General features: G+C 38.9%; 1 protein-coding gene across 1 annotated transcript in view; it reads right to left on the reverse strand.

Annotated features, from left to right (window-relative positions):
- pou6f2 (POU class 6 homeobox 2) overlaps nt 1-15,113 on the reverse strand; it is a 122,312-nt gene that overhangs the window by 87,562 nt on the left and 19,637 nt on the right. The window contains exon 2 of the mRNA XM_041814615.1: nt 9,643-9,740. Within this exon, the coding sequence (XP_041670549.1) occupies nt 9,643-9,740 (98 nt within the window). The remainder of the gene's footprint in view (nt 1-9,642; nt 9,741-15,113) is intronic.

The following is a 15,113-nucleotide window of genomic DNA, read 5'->3' on the forward strand; positions in this document are numbered from 1 at the left end:
GTCCAGTCAGCACTTTATTGTGATTTAATTTAATACATGAAAATCAAATTTTGACAACCTCAATCCAGCCTTAGACCTCAGACCAACCTTAGATCTTTTGTGCCCTCCCTTGCGGATTCTGTAGCCCAGATTAGGAACCAATACTACGCACAGCATGTTAGTTTATTTGTTTATTTGCAAAGCATCAAATTCATGCCAGTAAAAGTCATGCTCTAAATAGCAACCTGGAGTTTGGGGAACTGGTCAACTCTTTGGACATTTATTACATGTTGCCATCAAATCAATGAGTAAATAAATTGCTGGAATCAGGCCAAAACCTTGTACCTCCATTTTACAACAAATGAATCAGCATTATTGGTCACCCTTGACATTCATGTATGTCATGAGGTTTCAAAAATCTTTTTAAAGCAAAAACAAGTATCAAAAAGATGCTGACTATGACTATTTAGTGTGAATTTATTTGAGAAAATACAACATATTTTCATTTCCTGTAAAGTTGCAATTTTGGAGATAGGAGGTTCTAGTCTGACACCAGCGTTATGAGCAATTATATTTATCATGATTTTCATATCCATCAAAATAATTGCCAACAGACCTACAGTAACTACAACCACACATTCAGCGACCTTAGGTGCTCTTCCTTTTTATTCTTGACTTTAAATAAAAATGTTTCTAGCCACTTCTTTGAAGTTTGACATACACTTTCAATATTTTATAAGTAGCTGTATTAAGAATACAATAATTAGGTACTGTAGCGGATTTAAGTTATATTTTATCACTTATTGTTTATCATGATAGCACAACCAATTAAAAGACTTGTAAAGAAGCTGTTGTCCTAAAAAAGGAACATCCTGAGATCAAATCTTACTTGTCGCACCTTTCCCACATCTCTTTTGTGAGTTTTTGATTGTCTAGACTGTCCTATTGCATCAGAAAATTGATAAAAAGTCCAAAAAATAAATCTTAAAAAAGAAGCTTAAATAAGCTGTTTGATATGTTCTGAAATGATTCCAATAGGAGTAAATTTTTTTTTTTTTTTTTTCCCCCCAAGATTTAAGACTTCACTTTTTGGCTTTTCATGCCTTTAGTGACAAAGGAGGACAATTGAAAGAATCAGCAGGCAGGAAAGTGCCACAGGCTGGATTCGAACCCAGGCCAACCACGTACTTGAGGCGCCTTAAACCACTAGACCACCTGCGCCTCATATTGTCATATTTTTAACCAAAAAAACCATGAGAGAGCATGTATTTAAAGATTTATTTTTTGGCTTTATATGCCTTTATTGACAGCAGAGAACCGTGGATAGAATCAGAAGCAGGGATGATAGAGCTGGGGAGAGACATGCGGGAAAGTGCCACAGGCTGGATTTAAACCTAGGCTGACCACGTACGTGGGGTGTGCCTTAAATCACTAGGCTACCTGCGCCCCATGAAAGGGCATGTATTTGTATGTGCGGGATACTGCCTGAATTTTTCAGTAATTAGAAACAAGATATCACCCAACACCAGGTTCCTCTGACTCTTATTTTTGCTGTTGTGGTACTGAAACAGGTCTCAGTTTTGTTTGATTTTATCAGTATAGTACGGAAGCTTAAAAAATCAGTCATCGTGACAGCTGTAGACTTCTTTTTGATGACAGCATTTAAATCTTCTATTCCTCTGGGGTTGTTAAGTTAAAGCACATTTTTTAATCTCTATATTTGCAGCAGAAGACTTATTATGCAGAAGTCAAATACAGTGAGAGTATCAGAGTTAATTGAATATATACACCATATTTATTCTGGGATGCTTAATTGAGATGGGTAAAGCCATAAAGCAGATGTCACCAAAGTGACTGTATCATTAATCAGCGTGTTTTGATGAATGCGGTTGTTTTGCAGATGAAACTGTGCTTTGCTGTGTCACAGACTGACAGTCAAAAACACACTGCCGTTGGTACTGACAGACATCAAATCCAATCTTTGCCAAAGAGCTGAGGATTTCTCTCTCCCAGAGATGCAGAGTGATTTGTGTTTCATCCCATTGAACAAATCCCCGGTACCACAGAAATGTGCCTGAAACACACAGTGCTTTTCTAAAATAAAAAAAAAGAAAAAGTAGCAGCACTTCACCCTTTTGATGAGGGATATAACACATCACTCTCGTCTCTTCATGTATCCATTCATTCACATTAGTTAAAGTAGAAGCAGTGAAGTCATACCCATAGAGGAAAAGATATGTTATCAGAAGTATCGCTCGGAGATATTTTGCACAGCAGAAGATCTCTTCAAATGTATTTTCCGAGGAAGTGGGTTTGGAAATACACCGACACATTTTTCATCGAGAGCTTTGAGCCACAAGTGGGAGAGGTTTGTGCTGTGGCTGAAATCTCTGCAAATACACAGGCGAATGACATCTTAAATTTCATTCATCCTGATGAAACTGTTTTCAAATGATGTCAGAGTCCGAGCACGTCAAACTGGATTTACACGGGTGCTTGCAGACAGAAAACACTGGAGATGCTGCAAAATCCAACAAAATTACTGTTTAAAATGTCCAATTGAATTGTTTGGACTAAAATAATAAAAGTGCATTGTCAGATTGTGTTGTGTCCATGGTGAAGCAGCCTTTAGACGTTGCTAGGTGAACATGGCTGCACTGTGTTGACTCCTCCACTGTGACTCACATTCACAAGCCTTTAACTCCAATTGTCAGCTATCTGCTTCTGTTTTGCATGGTGTGTATGTGCAGCTTGCACAGGATGCAGAACTGGTCGACTGGTGTGAAGACCCCACTGTGCTCCCAAGCCTGGTGCTCCTGGGTGACAGGCGTGTCACTGTGATAACCCTGCATGGTGCACAACGCCTGTGCCTGCTCCGGCATACATGCGATCACAGTTTAAGTGGGACCAGGTCACACGGGTTTAAAGCCACAAAACACAACAATCTGAGGGTGAAATCTCTGTGCTACGAGACAAAATGAATACCTGCTAGTGTTTCTAAGATGTTAAAAGAATAAAAAAGCAAAGAGAAGGGATTGTTTCTGGCAGGAGTAATCACAAACAGGCTTTAGGATGCCTCTTTGCTTTGATACGCAACAGCCGAGCATAACAAACGACAATCTCTGACGCATCTGAGAGCATTCAAAATGACATTTGCCATTAACTTTAAAAAATGAATTAATAATTCGGGAGCTCAAAGAATCCTCAAAGGACAATAACAAAGGCACCCCGTTTGTAAGTTGCAAGTGACATACGTTTAATCTCACATTTTAAACTCAATGTAATCTTGAATCGAAGCAGCACATAATCAAAGACGCTCTTTGAACATTTCATCTCGGAGTCAAACAAAATGAGATTGCCAGGCTTGACAGCAAAGACAGCCTCACATAGAAGGGAATAACATTAAAAGACAATTCTGCAATTATCAGATGTAGCCCTGATTTATTTATCATAACAGGCAGCTTTGGAGAAAGAGGCAGCTGTTAGGCACACAGGCAGCTGCTGAGAGAAAACTGAGCAGATTTTTTTAAACATGCAAGAGATCTTAGTCTTACGGCTGTTTGTTGTGCCACTTTAAGACTGATTATGATGTTTATCAGAGGTGAGTACTCTGTATCTGCAAACATCAAAATCAGAGATTAGGATAAATTTAGCATCAACATAATTAGCTCAACTCTGCAGCCACACAACAAGCTTCTACCGCGGGAATCTTCAGCATCAGTCATCTAGATTTAACCTTCTGCTTTTTTCGCCACTCCTCCTCTCCATAGGTGCTGTTGGAAAGCTGCTGTTCAGTGGTTGGCAGGCCTGACAGCTACGTGTTGAGGAGCAGTCTCCTAGGGGCCACACGGATGCGCAGACCGGGTGTGTGTTTGACTCTGGATGGGAAAGCAGCCCCACTCAGGACTGGATATGGTACCCAGCCTCTCTGCCCATCAGGGGAGAATAGGCCTTTCTGTCTGCTTGGCAGCTCTGGCACTGAGAAATTGCCCATAATCACCCAGATAGCAGACTTTTGTCATCCTAACTGCGAGTGGGAAAGAGAAGGAAGGTGGATTCATGTTGGGTAAACTACCATCGGATAATGGTTGTTCGAACAATATCCGGCTCTGGAGCGAGAATCTATCAAAACATATTGATCCTGGAACAAGAGAATTGGGTATGGCATGCGGAGCGCCTTTGTTTCTGAAAAGTGTTAGCTTCACAGAGACTGTACTGACAGCATTAATATATTAGATGGTGACTGTTGAGAGCCGCCTGCTGAGGCTCACTCTCTAACTGCTGCCTGCTCGGGATGCTCTCTTCTCTTTTTTCTTATCTATTACCCAAACAGTGGCTTTGACCAGCAAGGGTATCTGTAATCAGAAAAGTGCTTTTAATTAAGCTCATTCTTTATCTCCACCTGCGGCAGATTGACTCTTTCACTGGGGATTTCTCATCCTGCAAACCTGCCCGACAAAACTGAATGGCTCTCCTGCTCTCATGGTTCCTCTTTTGTTTATCCTGATGAGGACTGACTGTCATTGAGTAACACTGAGAGCACGGTGAATGGCCTTATTAAAGAGGGTGGAGGAAACCTGATGCTGCCTGTGTGAGCGGTGACATTGAGCAACACTAATGAGATAGATGTTCATTAAACACCGCCGAGCCACCAGGCCAATAAATCCAATCAGATAGGACAATGCCTGATTGAGCTATTAACAGGGCTGCAGGCTCGGCCTCTTTGCTCCCCCGCTTGTTTTGACAAGGCCGTTACTGTCAGCTCATTAGCGCCACGACTCAATTACATGTGAAGATGATGTGTGAGGACAAAACGCTTGGTGAGTTCACATTTAGAGTAGCATTCTGTGTGGATGCTTTTTATACCCTGGCAGAGATAATGTAAATATAGACAAATGCTTGGACTGAAGCAGACAGAATTGATAGAAACATCAAGTTCAAAGTCTTTGCCATACTGCTAACAGGTACAACTCCAGATCATGAGTTATTTCCTTACTCTCTGCACATTTCCTGTTTCAAACTGTCCTATCTAAATGAAGACATTAAAGGCCAAAAAAGGCACATTTTTTGTTAAAAATATGACATGGTGATATATTGTCATTCACTGTATTAATAACCGGCCGTTTAGTTGGACCATTTGTTTTCCTTTTTCTGTTTGGATAGCACAGAAAGTAAGGAAATTTGTGCAAGATTATTTCTTTGTTGTAACAATGCTTCTTGGCAATTAATCTTATACCGTTGGAAAGCCTGTTTATTACCCTTTTAAATGGTGCCACATTTACAAGGAACATGCATTTGTGGGATGAGCAGCAGAGCTGAGTATGTGGGTTGAGCCCATGAAATATTTGCCAAATCTTCTCTGCCAATGACACTTATTTGGTGTTGTTTGATGAATCACATGATTGAAATCTTAAGAAATACTTACAATTTGACAATTAAAAAAATGCTGTGATTAATTATGATTAACCACAGCATTTTTTTTTTAAAATAGTTTAAGTATATTTTTATGTTTTAAGATTTTTAAAGGTTGTTACTATCAAGTGTTTTTTTTTTTTTTTAAATTCTATGAACAGCACATTGAAAGTGCTGGTCTGAGTCCTTATTGATACTTTCTATAGTTTGGTGGAAAGACAAAATAAGGGCAAATATTTAAATTACAAGTGGTCTTAGCTGAGTAGTGCTTGAGTTAAATGATTCAGTCTGTCACATCTATTGTTTATCCCTCAAATTTAAACACATAATCACACTGTATTTATTGAAGTTTCTCACCAAAATACAATTTTTCCCATTTTATTGTGACATTTAAACACATCATAACATTAAATACAGTCATCTAATTTACTGAGGTTACCTGAACGCATTATATTTTCCGTCTTCAGCTCGTAAAGTTTGATAATTAACTTCAATTTTGCTAATTCCTGGATTTCTACACTGGATTGATATTGTTAACAAACAGTACTTTGTTTAAAGTTTGGGAGCACATTTTTAGCATTTATCTGAGCAGCTGAAGAAGAAAACTGTCCTGAAGCAGCTGAACAGAGTGGTATGAACAGGGCTTGATCCCGTGTTGTTGTTAGCGTCTTTGCCGACATTAGCAAAGATGTGCTTTGCCCAAAGGTGGTACTTAAGACTCGTCGTGCTTCGGTGTAAAAACAGTTCATCACTGCAGCATGTACCCACAGTTTTGGTTTTATCTTAACTAATATTCACCAGCTTTTTAAAAAGAAAATTGCCATTAAGCAGACCTGGGTCTGTCTGCTCACCCATCACTGCTGGCTGTGTCTGACCCGCCTCTCACCTCTTCACTACCAGGCACGTAAACATCCGCGCTGGAGGACTACGGGAGCAAGTTGTGGTCAAACTTAGTTATAAGATTAAATTGCCTTACAATTTTTTTAATGCGTTAAGGTTTCAAGATTAATCACAAGCGTTAACGTGTTAATGTTAACAGCCCTACGAAAAACCTCTGTGTTATAGCCCTGCTCAGAATGAGCTGTTTCTGTGTCTGTGGCTTTAAACTTCATTGAGCTGTCTGACTCCGCCCCTGACCCTACCCCCTCTAAGGAAATGGATGTGGCTTAATGGATGTGGATCCCCTGAGTCTCCTCTCCGCTGCCAGCTGAGAGGAAGATCAGGAGAGGAGGGCAGAGCTTTCTTCAAAGTGGGAAGGGTCAACTGAATCTAGGGGCTGTGCTAACTCCCCACATGACATCATGAGGGAAAAATCTGAGAATGGCTTGTTTCACTGAATTGAAACATAAGACAAAATCATGGCTAAAATCAACACAATCATGTACTCATCAGGTTTAGACACATGAACTTGCATAATTTGTTTTATAATGTTGAACTGTATAATTTTTTTATTACTGTGTGACAGTGTATTATCATGGGAAAGTTTTATCTGGGGTTTTGTTGCTGTTTTTTCTTAAAATGTAGTGCTCTTAGCTTTACAATGTTTTAATATTATTGTTAATGTTAACATGCAGGTGGTTGTGGTATTGTGGTGTAGCTTTTTTATATAATGTAATGCTTTTTAGCTTTTCATGTCTAGTGTTGTTGCTGTGTTATGTATTGTTGTGCAGTAATTTTACAAAGAATTGTTTGCTTTTAACAGGGACTCTGTCTCTGTCTCCTGCCCAGGGACTACGGATGTAAATTAGCTAATAGCTAACTCTGGTACAGCTAAGTAGCTGTACACTGTCCCTGTCAAAAGAAACAAATAAAAAAAATTAAATATATTTTCTGAAAGCTGGAGAAAGATGGGGGGGGGGGGGTGGACTTTTCTGATTCTTGGGGGGATTGTGGACAGGCCAAGGGCACATATTTTTGTTAGAAGAGCCTGAAAAAGTGCGCTTTGCATAATATGTGACCTTTAACCAGTCTTTGTCACAAGTCAGCCAATGTGGTTGTGTTGGTCACTCTGGCACAAACAGCACAGCTGATCCCACAAGTGTTCAATGGGGTTGAGGTCAGGGCTGCTGGCAGGCCATTCAGTCCTCTCTACTACCAAATTCTGAAGGTAGTCACTAATAAACCCACTGGTGGGGGCAAGTAGGGGCAAGCGTTATCATCTTGGAGGACAGAGTTAGGTCACAGACTGTGGAGATATGGGATTGCCACTGGTTGCAGAATCTCATCTTGATATCTCTCTGCATTGAGATTTAATCCAATGACAATCATACACTTGATTTCAGCACCTGGGCTAAAACAGTCAATGGTAAAATAAGCTGTTTGGCATTGGCAGAAGATTTGATACATTTTTCATGGGGCAACCCCCATACTCACCTCTGCTGCTCATCCAACATTGCATGTTCCTTACAAATGTGGCAACAATTATGGGAAATAAACTGGCTTTCCAACATCTATGCCAAGAAGCATTGTAAGAACAAAAAATAATCTACCAAACAAATTTAGTTTGAATGTTTATCATCCTTAGTGAAAAATCTTTCTGTATGCAACTTTTTAGCCAATGATTTTTGTAGAAGTGTACTGTGTACTGTATGAGCTGGGTGTTTTTTAATTTTTATACCGTGTACTGCTGCCATTCTTGGTCAGGTCTCCCTTAAAAAAGAGATATCCGATTTTAGTAGGACTAATCTGGCTAAAAATGGCTAAATTAAATAAACAAATTAATAAATAAATAGCCCATCTATACTTGTATAATGCTTACTAATGCCAAAAGAAATCCTATTTTAGTAGGCATGTGATTGCAATTTTAAGGTCAGTGAAAGGCTAAGGCCTGAGATTACCTGGTGGGTTTACCTTGTTTTCATGTATGTGATCAACTTTGTCATGAGTGTTGTTGTACTAATGGAAGATACCTTTAGAGGGCACACAAGAGAGCTCAAGTCATATACAACTACCTGATGTGTGGGTGCAAACTACCAACATGGAGACAGTGAATATGCTATTCTATCAAAATATTCTCATCAAATATACATAAATTAACTGAAAACTTATTACGAACAGCCATGGAGGCACAAAGCTGAAAGTCTACAGTTTACACTGTCAGATTTTGAACTTTAACACTTACCATTATTTTCAAGGTTTAAATGTTGACTCCTAAAATGGACTAATTTGGACTTGGTTTATCAGTTTGTCTTTCATACATTTCTCCGTTGTTGTCTCCGCTGCTATGTTGACTGTCACACCTTTTACACCTCTGCCTCTGTGACACATATGTATACTACATCTAGCATCTGTGTTGCATTCATTTTTTTGAGGGGATATTAAACTTACACTGGGGGTATGTGGCAGCCATGATGTGTCCGTGTCTACAAAGCCATGGGGTCACGAACTTTTCAACCTGTGAACACTAAAATAACAGCCCCAGTGGCCTGGGACCCCCGCTGCCCCTACAGCTGTCTAAAGTGTACAGTGTAGCACAGAGCATCATGTAGTAATTTTACATTTTAAGCCGTTTTTATACCATCACTTTTATTTAAGCACAAATATGACTTTCTTACCCTGATTTTATTTTAATTAAACTCATTTTAAGGATACTTTTTTGACAATAACGGATAAAATGTGCCGCTTTAAATCACTTTAAATATCTCTATGGGCTTTGGAAAGCAACCCAGGGCCCCCCTTTGGTGTCTCACAACCCCAACAAGGGTTCTGACCCCCACTTTGGGTACCACTGAGTTAACCAAGTATATATTTGGCCTAAGTATAAAAAGAATTGCTGTGGAAAGAATTCCATTGTGTGGCCAAATAGATGAAAAATACTCTATAATTAAGGAACATTTTATTTTGCTGTCCCCATTAGCAACTAACACAGCAAAGCACCTTGAAAACCAAAATGCCATTACACTTTATTATCCCTCTAGTTTCATTAATGGGATTATCAGTAAACATACTATTTGCAGCCAAAGTTTGATGAGATATGGTAATTTTTTCACATGGCATTTTTCTCTGTTCATATACTACTGGTTAATGGTACACACGCAGATGTCACATGCTTGTTTGGATGTTATGGCAGTCTTCTTCATCCTGTTACTCTATAAGGCTAACAAAACATTCAATTTCTGTTTTGTGGAAAACTTGGCTTTTTCAGACTTCTGATTCCCGAAATGAAAACATTACCCTTTCCATCATCATATATCAAAAAGTTTAAAATAAATATCAGCTTTTTAATGTGAGTTTAGTTTGTAACAGACTCACCTGTGGGCCCATGGGATATCCCGGATGGGACTGGCCCAGCTGACTCTGCTCTGAAGGACTGCTGCTGGCGTCAGACTGGACTGAACCGTCTCGGGCTCCTTGGAGAGCAACAGGCAGAGGACCACAGAGTGAAGAAAGAAAAAAACAACAATGAGCCAACCTTAGATCAACACAGACAAAAAGGAGTAGATAAACACACAAAACACAGACAGCTTTGTAATATTACAACACAGAACGTCGCTCAGCGCAGAGGAGGGCAGTGGGGAAAGGAGGGGAATTTGTATTTAAGTGCTTTATCAATAACCACTGTAGCGCTGAATAAATTACCAACCAGTAAAGAGGCTCGTTGATGGTGGATGATGCATACCGGCGGGTCCCCGATGGCCTAGATTACCATTGAGAGATAGAGCTCCAGCACAAACGCTGGGGCCATATTATTCAGCCATTTACATCACTGAGTATCACTCATCTAAACCCACCTCACCCCCCCTCTCCCTGCGCTCTAAGCCTGCAGCTATGAGACACAATTAGACCTGTTTGCTGTGAGGGCAGAGAGGAGCGGAGCAGACAGGGACATGATAATAAGCTAGCTGATGGCTGCAGGGAAAATAAAGGACAGTCACGATTGGGTATCATAGTAATACCTATCTCACTGGATCTCTGAGCAGCACAGCGAGTGAAGGCTGCTCTAAAGGTTTGAAAGGCTGCTTTGACCCTCACATGATGCCTTACTGTTGACACAAAGGCTTGTGGAGTCAGAAACAAGTACTTGTTGCAGAAAAAAAGGCAGAAAATGTGGTTTCTTTAGATGTCGTTTACTGAAAATGACTATATGGGATGAAAGTACACCTAAAGGCAACCTGTTAGAATTGATCAAGGTTGTCCAGTTTTTCATTACTGTAATACTTTGTGATACAGCATGTTTATAAATGGCACATTCCTTGTTATTTTTATTAATGACTGTATGAAGAAAGTGCCAAATTTGCATAAATACACTACCAACTTTTCAGCACCAAAATAAAGTAACATATTTGGGCAATTGTGATGTGTGTGGGAGTCTGCTTTGGTTGCCTTCATCTGTCTTTGGAATCCAATCAGGTACTGATGCAATTTGATTCTTACTAGTATCATATAGAAGTTAACTTTTGGTATGACAACCCTCACAGTCACATCATAAATTATAGCTTCTGGCAATATCTTCTATCTTCAAACTTTAAAAGAAATGATGAAGAAACCTTGATCTTATTTGGAAAAAAGTATGAAAACTTTAGCAAAAAACATCAGGCAGTGTTTTAAAAAAAGAAACTACAAATCTATCAAGATTAAGATTTGATTATGAGATGGTATAGGCTAACTTGCTACAAACAATATATGATAGAAATCAGCAAACTCACTTTTTTTTTGACACAAAGACAGACAGAACGATTTAATGTTTTCCCACATACTCCTCAGGAAATGGCTAAATTTTTTCACTCTGACTATTTCAAATATTTCCAGTGAGCCCCTTCTAAAATTTTGGCATAGTGATTATGTTGATACAAGCAACCAGTGAGCCACTGCTGCAATCGTCTATAAGTAATGAAGCTACTTAATTCTCTTTTCTGCTTGCCTGGTGTTTTTCTTTTCTGCTTTTTGTACTTTAAATAAATTCCAAGTACACATGGCAATGATATAAAGAGACAACCTGTCACCATGACGCTCAACTCTTTTGCTTCGCGCACCATTTCATTTTAAAAAGATAACACACTATACTCTAGCCAATCAGAATCAGGCAGCTGCTTTGACTATCTCTTGTACATCAGAAAGCTGCAGTAGCACTTAAAAAGGGGGATACATGATACTGAATTTTTGCTGATATTTACTCATGTATTTTTGCAGATATCGATATCATTACCGATATTCAATTCAGATCTAAAAATAGACTCCTTTAAACACACTTTAAAGTTATAGGAATGAGGATGAGCAAAGAAAAACATCACAGCTGATGTAGGTCTGCTGGTCCACCCTAAAACTCCACAATATGATATCAGCATTGGCAGATATTAGCCTAAAAAGTCAATTATCCGCATCCTCTGGTATGAAAATTTCAGCTGATATTCACATAAGATATTAAGGCTATAACAGTCTGCCTATATTAGCTGTAAATATTGGCCTTATAAACAAATTAGTTAGCGGAGTTTTAGGCTGGGCCAACAGACCAACATCAGCTGATTTTTTCTTTGTTCATCCACATTCCTCACACTTTAACAAGTGTTTTAAGGACATCCTAAATCTTAAAATTGTGTTTTTAAGAACTGAAGTTTTAGGTCTGAACTACATTTAAATGCCAGCATTGCTGTCGATATCGGCTTAAATGAACTTGTAAATACTGGCATATCAGACAGAGGCAAGAATCCAACATTCTGCATTTCTAGTCAATATTTTCAGCTGATTATAGGCCAGTATTTTCCCTGCAGAAATGTTCTGATCTTTTGGGCTTTTTTGTGCCTTTATTTGAAAGAGGAGGACAGTAGATAGAGTGGGAAACAGGGACGAGAGAGCTGGGAGAGGGCCACAGGCCATATTCAAACCTGGGCTGCCTGCATACATGGGGCGCGCCTTAAACCACTAGGTCATCTGCGCCCCATTATCAACTTTTTAAAGCTAATATCTGACTATACCAATATCATGCATCCCCTCTTAAAGGTGCAGTGTGTAGAAATTGGAATTTTAGCGACATTTAACGTTCAGATTTTAGAATGAGCCCATCTGTTACCAAAACATGACATCACTAAGTGACGAGAGCCTGTGAAGAAAAAAAAGGATCGTGAGCAGGACATCATTTACAGCAGTGACGAGGTGAGGGTTTATTCATTCATTTTTGTAACCATTATTTTTATAGATTATAGGTCAGTCTTCTTCGCCGCCTGCCTTCCAGGTAGATTTCAGGACCGGCGGGCAGGTTTGTATTTAAAAACCGCGTTTCGCTCTTTCTGTCCCCTGCTGTAGACAACATGGTGGTTCGTTATGTCAGACTCCGTGAGCACGACCCGTGGTAATGTAAATCCAAAAAGATTTTTTCTAATTTTGTAAAAGAAAATGAAAGTTTTAAGGGGATGATTGTACACTTATTTTAACATACTTCACATAGATACATAAACATTATATCCCATTTACACCGTTTCTGTTGGGCGAAATGCAGCCAACTTCTACACACTGTACCTTTAAAGCAGCTAAATAGCTTCTCTGACAACTATAAAAAAAAAACTCTGAAAAGAAGAACACCAAAAGAAATCATCACACAATTTACAAAAACGCATTGAATGAACTAGGATCTTTTTTTAATCACAGCAAAAGGAACTATTGGTAGAAGTTTAATATCCTTGGCATGATAAAGTGTGTACAACATGTGTACTCATTGATTCATCTTGATCCGGTGTACCAATAAAAAAACTTTTTACTAACACCTCCTATTACTTTTTATAACATTAGCCACATCCTGGATGTCCTTGAGCCACCTTCCAGCAGTCATCCAAAACCTTTTTCATTTTCTTTTGAGACTTCTTTAAAAAAGCTGCCGTTTTGTTTACCTCTGCGTAGTGAAAGACTTTGGAGCTGTGATCCGTATCAGTAATCTGACATTCTGTTCCTTTGGTTTTCCTGCTTTAACATGACTTTGAACGTGACATTTCAGTGTTAAATGTGTCATAGTGTTATTCAGAAACTGCTCATGTTCTGATTGAAGCTTTTTTGTTCTGTCCTCTCAAAAAACATGCCAACACAAGGCTTCATAATGTCACTAAAACCTAAAATTCATAGTTAAGTCACTGTACAAGCACAGTAATGATAGGGCACTTATTTTAAAACATCCATGTCATTACGTTACAAAAGGTTATGTGGCATCTGTAATTTAATATGAACCAGTTTTCAATGTATGATCAAAAAAGCCTCATAACACATGAATAAAACATGATTTCTTTACTGTATTGTCTACTTCATACAACAGCTCGTCCGCTGAATAAAGAGGATTTTGTAGATGAAGTCAAACCACCCATGTGGAAATGCGTTTGAAGGCCACACAACCTTGTTAAACCGCACATTGTTGGCGATGAATTAAAGAAAAATTTAATCACATTTCCTCTGTCAGATCAATTTTCTTAAAAGGAATATAGCAGCTTTTAGCTGAAGAATAAAGCTGTGATGTATTGTGTCTTTTGAGGATGAATAGGCTTTTACTTGTTAAACATACATGGCATGCAGTGGGTCTCCAGTCCTTTCATAAAAGCCTCATAGAAAAAGCACTATTGAAAAGCTTTGCCAGCAAGATCTCATTGCCTGTCAAGTATATTTACGCATTACATCTTAAACTCCCCTCCGCCAACTAAAATCATTTCATCTTTACATAAAATCCAAATAATTGGTGAATGGCATGACCTAAGAGACCTCGAGCGTTTGATGGCTGATGTGAAAGCCCAAGGGGAAGCCTGCTTTTCTTGCTGGTTTCTACCTCTGGCTGGCTGGCTGGCTGGCCCTGCTTCTCGGTGAAGATCCGCATCCTCTCGCTTATCAGCCGCGCAACGCAGAGGATATTTTGACAGGCCAGTCTCTTTTCAGCAATTATTTCACCCATAATGGATCACGTAGTGCGCAGCCCCACCCTGTGCACTCAGTATCTGGAATCAAGATCAATCTGAGGACACAGGAAGAGACTTTGAGGCCATGTTAGAGCCAATGTGAAGCTACAGATAAAGTACAGTATCATCATAATCTGCTGGATAATTTGACATTTATTTAAGGAATTGGATATTATCAGGCTGTTTATTTTCCTTTCTACTGACTTTCATAACAGATATTGTCTCTGAGCATTTGGATGTCAACATATTACAGCAGTTCTCCCCCGCTGATTTCAGAATATCTTTAGTTTTATTCACATTAACAACATTTTACAGCAAGAAATTTCTCTTAACGTAGCTGTTAAGTTGCCATGATGCAAAATGTTGCATCTTCTAGTAAAAATCTATCCATACTGATACCTGTTTTGATATCACAGCAACAAAAAATTATGTTTTCTGCAATCAATACAGATAATTAGTTGTTCAAAAGTAGGTTTCCTGTACAGACTACTGTTAGTACATGTACCTAAGTGCATGTGACGGCAAGAGACAGCAAAATAAGAGTATTTACTCACACCTGGGCTGAATCACCTCTACTTTTTATTCAGACTTCATTTTCAGACAAACTGAGTTTTACCCATGGCTTCTTTGGGTTTGTTTGATGAGAAGCCTTGGTGATACTTATCTTTTGTATGACAGTGAAGACTAAATGAAAAGTTGAAGTAATTCTGTCCTCTTGTATGTGGTGAATCCCTTTAATTTGTGTCTAACATGTCAACTCCTTCATGCTGTTAAAACTGCACAAATAGGTTTGCAATTCTTTTTTAGCAGATTATAAATTGCTCCCTTTTTTGATTGCGGCAGCTTTAGGTAAAAATA

This window comes from Cheilinus undulatus, linkage group 19 (assembly GCF_018320785.1).
Source record: "Cheilinus undulatus linkage group 19, ASM1832078v1, whole genome shotgun sequence".
NCBI lineage: Eukaryota > Metazoa > Chordata > Actinopteri > Labriformes > Labridae > Cheilinus > Cheilinus undulatus.